Raw genomic sequence first — 10,423 nt, forward strand, 5'->3', positions numbered from 1 at the left:
GCACTCTAGCCTGGGCAACTGTGCAAGACTCTGTCTCAAAAAAAAAGAAAGAAAAAGAAAAAGAAAGAAAGGGCCAGGAGTGGTGGCTCACACCTGTAATCCCAGTACTTTGGGAGGCCAAGGCAGGCAGTTCACGAGGTCAGGAGTTCGAGACCAGCCTAGCGAACATGGTGAAACGCTGTCTCTACTAAAAATACAAAAATTAGGTGGGAGTGGTGACGGGTGCCTGGAATCCCACCTACTCAGGTGGCTGAGACAGGAGAATCGCTTGAAATCCGCAGGCGGAGGTTGCAGTGAGCTGAGATCACACCACTGCACTCCAGCCTGGACAACAAGAGTGAAACTCTGTCTCAAGAGAAAGAAAAAAGAAAGAAAAGAAAAGAAAAAGAAGGGAGGAAGGGAGGAAGGGAGGAAGGAAGCAGGAATGGAAGGAAAGAAGACAGATAAAGAGCGCCATGATTAGCAGGGTGTTCTAACCCCTTAGTGCCTCTCTCCACACCCCCAGCAGAGGGCGACCGGGACTTCTTTCCTGGGAGTCTCGGTGATCAATCCCCTCCGCTTCCCCCGAGCCCATCCGATGGGGCTATTTTTATGCAGTGTCACCGGACACCAGTGCCTAGAAGGCCACCGTCTTGTCTCTACGCCCTTCAGTTGCTGAGAATGACCCTGTGGCATCTCCCCGGCCCACACCCCCACCCCCACCCGTTCCTGGCAAGCCCAGCCTCCTTTTGCCAGAGTCATAGCCACAGCTCAGGCCCTGCTGGGTCTCAGACAGTCTTGCGAAGAAGCCAGGTGGAGACTCTAGGGCCAACTCTGGGGAGAGAATGGGGCGTGCGTGCACTGCTCAGTGGTTTGCAGCTGCCAGAGTGACCCTAGGACGGGACAGCCACCGGGACTGTGGCAGGACCCACATGGGGTGATGGTCAGGGAGAGATTCAGAGATAATGACTCCCGAGACTCTAAGTCCTCTAGAGACGCTAAGGGGAGACCCAAAGGGGAGGGGGAGAGGAACCCTGAGGCAGAGGCATGGAGGGCTAAGAGATAATGAGCAAAAAGAGACCTAGAGAGGAGAGACAAAGAGACCAAGAGAGACAAGAGATAAACGGAGACAGACCAAGAGTCAAAATAAAGACGGAGATCAAGACGTAGAGGCTGGACGGACCCATACAGAGACCCCAGAACGATGAATCTCAGAAATAAATGGCTCATGGAGATACTCAGAGATACATCCCAACAGAGACAGAGACCCACAGGGGACAGCTGGACACAGACACACAAGAGAGAGACAGATGCAAAAAGGCAACTCCAGGCCGGGTGCGGTGGCTCACGCCTGCAACCCCAGCACCTTGGGTGGCCAAGGCGGAAATATCACTTGAGGTCAGGAGTACCAGAACTGCCTGGCTAACATGGCGAGACCCCGTCTCTATTGAAAAAAAAAGAAAAAAGAAAAAAACTTAGCTGGGCTTGGTGGCACCTGTAATTCCAGCTACTAGGGAGGCTGAGGCACGAGCATCACTTGAGCTTGGGAGGCAGAGGTTGTTGCAGTGAGCCGAGATCCCGCCACTGCACTCCAGCCTGGGCAACAGAGGGAAACTGTGTCTCAAAAAAAAAGAAGGGAAAGAAGGAAGGGAGGGAGGGAGGGAGGGAGGGAGGAGGGTAGGGAGGCAGGAAAAGAAAAGAAAAGAAAAAAAAGAAAGGCCACCGCAACCGAAGGCTCAGATTCTGACGAGACACACCCACATGGAAACTTGGAGAGACGCAGGACAGGATCCCGGCGGCAGAGGGACAGAGGGAAAGGGGACCCCGGGACGGGAAAGGCGCAGACAAGGCGCGGGCGGCGGCGGCGGGGCAAGTCGGGTGTCCCGGCAGAGGGCGCGCGGTCGCCCTGTCACCCTCCACTCCGCCGGGGTCACAGTGCCCCCTCCCCCGCGCCCTGGCTGCCCTGCCGGGCTATTTTTACGCGCGGACACCGGACACCGGGCTGGGGCTGGGGCGGCGGCGGCGGCCGAGGCGGGGCCGCACCGGGGCCGGGCACCGGGACCACACGTCCGTTCGCGGGTCGCCGGGGCTGCGCGCGCCATGGAGCCGCGGTGCCCGCCGCCGTGCGGCTGCTGCGAGCGGCTGGTGCTCAACGTGGCGGGGCTGCGCTTCGAGACGCGGGCGCGCACGCTGGGCCGCTTCCCGGACACTCTGCTAGGGGACCCCGCGCGCCGCGGCCGTTTCTACGACGACGCACGCCGCGAGTACTTCTTCGACCGGCACCGGCCCAGCTTCGACGCCGTGCTCTACTACTACCAGTCGGGCGGGCGGCTGCGGCGGCCGGCGCACGTGCCGCTCGACGTCTTCCTGGAGGAGGTGGCCTTCTACGGGCTGGGCGCGGCGGCCCTGGCGCGCCTGCGCGAGGACGAGGGCTGCCCGGTGCCGCCGGAGCGCCCCCTGCCCCGCCGCGCCTTCGCGCGCCAGCTGTGGCTGCTCTTTGAGTTTCCCGAGAGCTCGCAGGCCGCGCGCGTGCTCGCCGTAGTCTCGGTGCTGGTCATCCTCGTCTCCATCGTCGTCTTCTGCCTCGAGACGCTGCCTGACTTCCGCGACGACCGCGACGGCCCGGGGCTTGCTGCTGTAGCCGCAGCTGGCCCGGTGAGAGGCGGGGCGTGGGTGGAGATGGGCGGGGTTTGGGAGGAGATGGGCGGGGTCCAGAGGGGACCTGGCCAATAATAAGGCGGGGCCAGGGGCTGCGAGGGGTGGGCCAGCCAAAGACAGGGGGGGCGGGAGGCGGGGCCTGAGGATCCGAGTCGGAGGACCGGCCCCATCAGAAGGTGGGGTTGAGGTCAGTGAGAAACCCGGTGAGCAGAGAGGGCAGGGCCCTTGGTGCAAGGGGTAGGAGGACAGGAACCTTAACAATCAGGGCCGAGGGGGCCCAGGAGAGCCTGAAAACTCCGGGGTCTGTGCGGTTGGGAAGGATGTGCTGGGGGTGATGCAAGCCAGGCCCTGAATAACGCCAGCTGAGGGTGTCAGAGTAGGAGGAATCTATGGAAAGAAAGCCAGAGGAGGGGCCTAGTGCTCAGCTTGCAGAAGTCTTTCTTTCTTTCTTTCTTTCTTTTTTTCTGTGAGACAGAGTTTTGCTCTGTGGCCCAGGCTGGAGTGCAATGACGCTATCTTGGCTCACTGCAAGCTCCGCCTCCTGGGTTCAAACGATTCTCCAGCCTCAGCCTCCCAAGTAGCTGGGATTACAGGTGCAGGCCACCACGCCCGGCTAATTTTTGTATTTTTAGTAGAGATGGGGTTTCACCATGTGGGCCAGATGGTCTCTGTCTCCTGACCTCGTGATCCACCCGCCTCAGCTTCCCAAAGTGCTGGGATTACAGACGTGAGCCACCGCGCCTGGCCGCATTATAGTCTGGGCTGGGACTGGGGAGGGCAAGGAAAAGCTAGGCACAAGGTGGTGGGGCCAGGGCAGGGACCCTCCCCATCTAGAAAATCAACAGTGGAGGCGGGACTTTCGGAGAGAAGAGGTTGCACCCTACTCAAACATGAGTTCCCACGCATGAAGGGGCAGGAGCCACCTCTCCAGCCACCCACCAGGTCAGGAAACCAGAAAGTCAATGGCCCAGGGATGATCCCTGGGATCCTGGGAGGAAGTCTGGGACAACCAGGTCACCGAGGGCCTTGGTGCAGCGGCTACTGACCAATGTGTAAAGAGGAGCTGGGTATTTAAATGATGATTAAGGCTGTCCCCGTGTCCCAGCCCCAGCCTGACCCTCCCTGAACACTTTCCTCCCTGCAGTTCCCCGCTCGGCTGAATGGCTCCAGCCAAGTGCCTGCAAATCCACCCCGCCTGCCCTTCAATGACCCATTCTTCGTAGTGGAGACGCTGTGTATTTGTTGGTTCTCCTTTGAGCTGCTAGTACGCCTCCTGGCCTGTCCAAGCAAGGCGATCTTCTTCAAGAACGTGATGAACCTCATCGATTTTGTGGCTATCCTGCCCTACTTTGTGGCGCTCGGCACCGAGCTGGCCCGGCAGCGAGGGGTGGGCCAACAGGCCATGTCACTGGCCATCTTGAGAGTCATCCGATTGGTGCGTGTCTTCCGCATCTTCAAGCTGTCCCGGCACTCAAAGGGCCTGCAAATCTTGGGCCAGACGCTTCGGGCCTCCATGCGTGAGCTGGGCCTCCTCATCTTTTTCCTCTTCATCGGTGTGGTCCTCTTTTCCAGCGCGGTCTACTTTGCCGAAGTCGACCGGGTGGACTCCCATTTCACTAGCATCCCTGAGTCCTTCTGGTGGGCAGTGGTCACCATGACTACAGTTGGCTATGGAGACATGGCACCCGTCACTGTAGGTGGCAAGATAGTGGGCTCTCTGTGTGCTATTGCCGGCGTGCTGACCATTTCCCTGCCTGTGCCCGTCATTGTCTCCAATTTCAGCTACTTTTATCACCGGGAGACAGAGGGCGAAGAGGCTGGGATGTTCAGCCATGTGGACACGCAGCCTTGTGGCCCACTGGAGGGCAAGGCCAATGGGGGGCTGGTGGATGGGGAGGTACCTGAGCTACCACCTCCACTCTGGGCACCCCCAGGGAAACATCTGGTCACCGAAGTGTGAGGGACAGTTGAGGTCTGCAGGACCTCACACCTCCCTAGAGGGAGGGAGGGAGGGCAGGGTGGAGGGCAAGGCTGAGGGGAGGGGATTGGGTTTAGGAAGAGCTAGGTTAAGTGGTAACAAATGGGGAAACACTGAGTCTTGTTGGGTCTTGGGTTGTGTGGTTTGGTAGCTCCTGTGGGTTTCTCCTGAAGCAGCAGCGAATGGCAATGGGTTGTGTTGTGTTAATGAAGACTCAATTGGTTCATATTACACTGAGTTGTGCAAAGCTCATGGAGCCTTTTGGGGTAGTGTTGAGATAGGTTTGGTCATATCATTTTGTGAGTTTCCTAGTCAGTGTTGGGTTTCGTTGGGTTGTGAGTCTGGGTGAGGGTTGTCTAGCTGCATTGTGTAGGATTCTGTGGTTTGGTGGGTCCCCTAGGGCCATGTTGGGTCAAGTTAGATGGTCCCCCATGGCATGGTTGAGATTGAATGTGTGTGGTGTTCAGTTTCATTGAGACATGGTGGAAATTGTGTAGCTTTGTGATTCTTCTAGGGCCATGTTATTTTAGGTTCTGTGAACTTGTGAGTCATGTAGAAATGTGAAGAGTCAAGTGGTAGAATTTGAGCTTTCTAGGTAACATTGGGTTAAGTATGTATGACCAAATTAATCTTGTAGAATTCTGCTGGGCTGAATTGTGTAGAGGTGTGTGGCTGGACATTTTTCACGGCCACAGTGAGTTGAGTTGTGTTGAATTGTACAACCATATGAGCCTTGTAAGGCCAGTTCAGTTGGGTCATGCCATTGTTTGAGTCTCATAGGGCCATGTTGAGTTGAGTTCCATTGAGTTGTGTCACTATGTGAGTCCTATAGGAAGTTGGGTTGAGTTGGACTGTGTGAATGAGTTCCATAGGGCCACGTCGGGCTGTTTTGCATTTAGTGGTAGCATCAGGACCCAAAGGTAATAGCAATGAGGAAGCATCGTGTATCAGGGAGCAAATGCGGTGGCGAGGGCTCTGGGAGATGTGCTGAGCTGGCTCCCCAGCTCACTGTAGGGGGCGGGACTGGATTCTGTATCCATGGGATTGGGTGTTCATCCAGAGGTGATTGGGGTGAACTAGGAAAAGGTGGATGCTCCTCCTTTACCCCACATCCACTTTATTGTGCTGTTCACCCCCAATCTTCCCTACAGTTTTATGCTCAGATACGGAGGTCAGAGCCACAAGGGAAGGGGGAGAGGGGGAGAAAACTGTACTCTGTCCAGACATGATAGAGGGACAGAGCCAAAAGGATGGGGATAGAGACCCAGAAAAAAGAAGAGATGGAAACCCAGAGAGACAGAGACCCAAAGGGAGCAACATAGAGACTCAGGGAGAGGAAGACAAAGACCTGGAGGGTGGGGTATGGCAGAGATGCAGAAAAGGGGAACAGAAATCCAGAGTGAGAAGGTGACAGAGACCAAGAGCGGGGGATAGAAGCTGGGCGAAGTGGCCCACTCCTGTAATCTCAGCACTCTGGGAGGCCAAGGAAGGGAATTGATTGGGGCCAGAAGTTCAAGACCAGACTGGGCAACATGGTGAGACCCCATCTCTACAAAAAATACAAAAATTAGCTGTGGTGGCACATGCCTGTGATGCCAGCTACTCAGGAAGCTGAGGCAGAAGGATCCCTTGACTCTGAGAGGTAGAGGCTGCATTGAGCCATGATTGCACCACTGCACTCCAGCCTGGGTGACAGAGGGAGCCCCCATCTCAACAAACAAACAAAAAGAGTGGGGGGACAGAGACCCAGAGGGCAGTGTCAGGCGCCCAGAGTTGGAGGCAGAACAACAGAGTCTCAGGGAAAGAGAACCACAATAGAAAAAGGCAGAAAAGGCCGGGCGTGTGGCTCACGCCTGTAATCCCAGCACTTTGGGAGCCCAAGGCGGGCAGATCACGAGGTCAGGAGATGGAGACCATCCTGGCTAACACGGTGAAACCCCATCTCTACTAAAAATACAAAAAAATCAGCCGGGTGCGGTGGCGGACGCCTGTAGTCCCAGCTACTCGGGAGGCTGAGGCAGGAGAATGGCGTGAACCCGGGAGGCGGAGCTTGCAGTGAGCTGAGATCACGCCACTGCACTCCAGCCTGGGCGACAGAGCGAGACTCCGTCTCAAAAGAAAGAAAAAAGAAAAAGGCAGAAAAAGTTGGTGCCTCCGAACCCAAGAGTGACGTACAGTCTATTCCATAGAATCACAGAACGATCCTGAACTAGGCCTGTCACCTACCCTCCCTGCAGCTCAGGAAGGCTGTCAGACAGGCTGGGGGCCTCACTCTGTTTTCCAGGGGAGAAACCTGAGTCTCAGAGCAGGGGAGTGGCTTCCCAAGGTCTCGCAGCTTGTCCCCAGGGGCCAGGTAGGCTGTCTGCTTCACATGTCCCTGTCAGCCTGCTGGGACACACAGGTCCTCCTGAGTTCCATAGCCTCATTTCTTACAGACAGGGAAACTGAGGCTCAGAGCGGCGGATGTTACCCAAGGTCACAAGGCCGAACATTTTCAGAAGTCTTTCAGAACTCAAAGGGCATTTAGAGGAGAAGGAAGGCTGAAATCACTAACACATATAGGGCTTCCTTTGGTATCAAAGTACTTTACTTGGATTAATTTATTAAAACCTATCCAGTGGTTTACAGACTGTTGTTGTTATTTTTAGCCATACCCACCCCTTTTTTGGGTCCAATAAATCTTCCTTAGAGACACCAGTGGGAAGCACGTGAAGGGAACTGGTTGGAGGAGAACACGCCTCCTCTTGGCAACTCAAAATGCAGCTCAGGAATTCAGTGCGGAAACCCCTGGTTTCATCTGAATGCCTTTTCATACAGCTAAAGAGAAGAAGGCACAGATGGTGGGAAGAGTTTGATAATGGTTGAAATTAATAGAAGCTTTAGGTAGTCACTTGTCTCTGAAATGGAGAAAAAGCCACATTTAGGGACAGAATGGAGACGGACCTCACAGTGACAAGAGACAAGTCGGACTCCAGCACAGAGACCTAAAGAGGAGATGCAGAGAGGAACTGAGGCCAGGAGGGAGGAGGGGCCCAGAGCAAAAGAGAGAAATCCAAGGGTGAGGGGGAAGAGGGCAGATGGCCGGGAGTGGGGACAGAGACCCCCACAATGGGAAAGAGAAGCAGACAGTGACCTCAAGAGAGGGGATGCAAGAGACTCAGAGAGAAGGAGACTGTGACCCAGCGAGGGTGGACAGACATCCAGAGAGAAGAAAACTGGGACCCAGAAAAGGCGGGGAACAGACACCTGGGGGGGGGGGGACGGTGGCCAGGGGGAAGGGGGACAGAGACCCGGAGAGAGAAGGGGACAGAGACCCGGCGGGGGGGAGTGCAGAGACCCAGAGAGAGAAGGACAGACCCAGAGTTGGAGGGAGACAGAAATCCAGAGACAGGAGGACAGAGATCCAGACAGGGAGAGGACAGAGACCTGGAGATAGGGGGACACAGACTGTTTCTCAGTCACTCTTTGGAAACCTCATCCCTACTATCCCCTCCAGGACTAGAAGCTGGAAGCTGGAGTCCTCCTGCTATGGGGCAGGATATAGTGGGTGTTTAGGAACAGGGAAGTGTGGAGAAGCCAGAGAGGTGACCCGAACACACACCCAAAGCCTGGGAAGTGGCCCTCCCCCCCGCCAATAAATAACTGGAGCGGCCTTGTGTGTGAGGAGCAGGAAACACCCTAAGCGGGGACACCCTCCTGCCACCTTGCCATGCTATATTTAGGCGGAGGGGGTGTGGGATGACCCCCGAGGCAGGTGTCCATTTTCCTTCTGAAAATAGCACAGGCAGAGGGAGGCAGAGTCTCAGGGTGGAGGTGTGGTGGGGTGAGGAGCCCGGCCGCCCTCATGGCTGTCCCAGGACACTGTAGCTCCGATCCCATCGCTGTCTTTCTGAGGGTCTCTCAGGGGCTCTGTCCCCTTCTCGGGAGGGTCTACCCTCACTCCCTCTGGGCCTCTGGCTTCTGTCTGAGCTTCTGTCCTCCCCCACTCTCTCTAGTCTTGATCCCCCTCTTTCTTTTGGTCTCTCCCCACTTTTCCATGCCTTCATCTGTCACCGCGCACCATTTCTGGAAGGAGCTGATTGTTCTTAAGACGTGTCTGTCTATCTCTGGGTCCTATGATACCTTACACGTCTCTTATCCGAGCTCAGGACAAGACCCTCTCCCCGGTCCCCATCCAGGAAATTCCAGGGGAGAGGAGTATGCGGGAGCCCCCACATCCACTGTCTCCCCGGGCCTGGGGCCTTATCACTGCCCAAGCCCAGCTGGTTAATGTCTGGCGTGGAGCTCCTGGGAAGTGGGGAGGAGAGCAGAGAGTGGGAATCTGCCCCGGGATTGACACGCAATTGGCAAAAGACGGCAAAGGAATCTCAGGCCCAGACTCCTGGGGCTAATGGAGGAGGAGGCTGGGGGCTGGACTCCTGAGTCTGAGACGGGGCGGGGTTGGGAGGTGGTGGGGGGAACTGTGGGCTTAGTACTCAGGCGCCTGGGGCTCGGGGGGAGAAGTGGCTGGGGTCGCAAGTCCTGGGTCTGAGGGAGGAGGGGCTGGATGCCTGGACTCCTGGGTCTGAGGGAGGAGGGGCTGGGGGCCTGGACTACTAGGTCTAAAGGAGGAGGCGGCTGGAGACTGGGACTCCTGTGACCAAGGCGGCCGGGTTGAATGAGCCAGGCCTGGCTTCCAAGGTCCCGGCACGCCTGTGCAAGGCAGGATCCCCCGGCCCCTCCTCTGCCGTCCGGCGCCGCCCCGCCCCCGCCCCCGACCCGGGCCCTGCAGAGCGTGAGCAGCCAGCGGCCGGCGGGCCAGCGAGCGTCCCTGCAGCCAGCGAGCAGGAGGAGGAGCTGCTGCTGGGCCGAGGGCAGCTGGGGGAGCCGAAGAGGGCGCCCCAGGTAAGAGCTCCGCGCCTCCTCCCCCGGGATTCCGGCGTCCTGGTCGCCCTGCCCTCGGGTGGGGAGGGACGGGGGCGGGGCCGACGGGGGCGGGGCTTGGCTGAGGAAACTGAGGCAGGAGGGAAGTGTCCCAGATACGCAACCGGTTTCCCGTGAGGGGTCTCAGGAGTCCAGACCCCCCACCCAAATCTGGAGGATGGGGAACCCGGAGTCTGCATTTCTTAGTACCTGAGAAGGAGGAGCCTGAATTCCAGAACTCCTGGGTCTGAGAGAGGAGGGCGCTGGGAGCCTGGATTCCTGGGTTTGAGGGAGAAGGGCGCTGGTGGCATGGACTCCTGGGTCTGAAGGAGGAGGGCGCTGGGGGCCTGGACTCCTAGGTCTGAGGGAGAAGGGTGCTGGGGGCCTGGTCCTGGACTCCAAGGGAGAAGGGTGCTGGGGGCCTGGTCCTGGACTCCTCCTGGGTCTGAGGGAGAAGGGTGCTGGAGGCCTGGATTCCTCCTGGGTCTGAGGGAGGAGGGCGCTGGGAATCTGAACTCCTGGGTCTGAAGGTGGAGGCCCTGGGGTCTGAGGGAGAAGGCAGTCCTGGTTGGGTCAGCCTGGGCTCCTTTCACTCTCCACCCTTCCCCTTTCCTGTACGGAGGAACCAGGACAGGCAGTCACTCCAGGTATGTGCAGAAGTCTTGGGCGGGCCCTGGCCTGTCCTGTGAGGAGGGAACATTCCAGGAAGCAGCTTGGGGAACCAGGGCTTCTTGAGTGTGGGCCCTCAGGGACCCAGGTGTCCAGGTCAGTTCCGCCCCATCTGGGAGATGACTGGGCGGAGGGGGATGTCATCTCTTCCAGCCTGCTTCATCCACTGCCTCTCCCTTCCCGTCTTTTCCCCTCCCCTCCCTCCGTCTGCCTCCCATCCCAGCTAGGAGCCATCAC

The 10,423-nt window shown here is 57.7% G+C and overlaps 1 protein-coding gene across 1 annotated transcript; it reads left to right on the top strand.

Moving 5' to 3' along the window:
* The first annotated feature begins 1,750 nt into the window (after positions 1-1,750).
* KCNA7 (potassium voltage-gated channel subfamily A member 7) lies at positions 1,751-7,221 on the top strand. The gene is made up of 2 exons (XM_023182578.1): positions 1,751-2,634; positions 3,782-7,221. Exons 1-2 carry the CDS (start codon positions 2,080-2,082, stop codon positions 4,595-4,597), a joined length of 1,371 nt encoding a protein of 456 aa, XP_023038346.1. The 5' UTR covers positions 1,751-2,079; the 3' UTR covers positions 4,598-7,221.
* Positions 7,222-10,423: the final 3,202 nt, after the last annotated feature.

This window comes from Piliocolobus tephrosceles, chromosome 21 (genome assembly GCF_002776525.5).
Source record: "Piliocolobus tephrosceles isolate RC106 chromosome 21, ASM277652v3, whole genome shotgun sequence".
In the NCBI taxonomy this organism is placed as follows: Eukaryota; Metazoa; Chordata; class Mammalia; order Primates; family Cercopithecidae; genus Piliocolobus; species Piliocolobus tephrosceles.

Excerpts from the sequence above, each read along its gene's own strand:
- KCNA7 (XM_023182578.1), top strand. The coding sequence starts at position 2,080 with ATGGAGCCGCGGTGCCCGCCGCCGTGCGGCTGCTGCGAGCGGCTGGTG. Across the intron at positions 2,635-3,781 it reads CTGTAGCCGCAGCTGGCCCG|TTCCCCGCTCGGCTGAATGG; the intron begins GTGAGAGGCGGG and ends TCCTCCCTGCAG.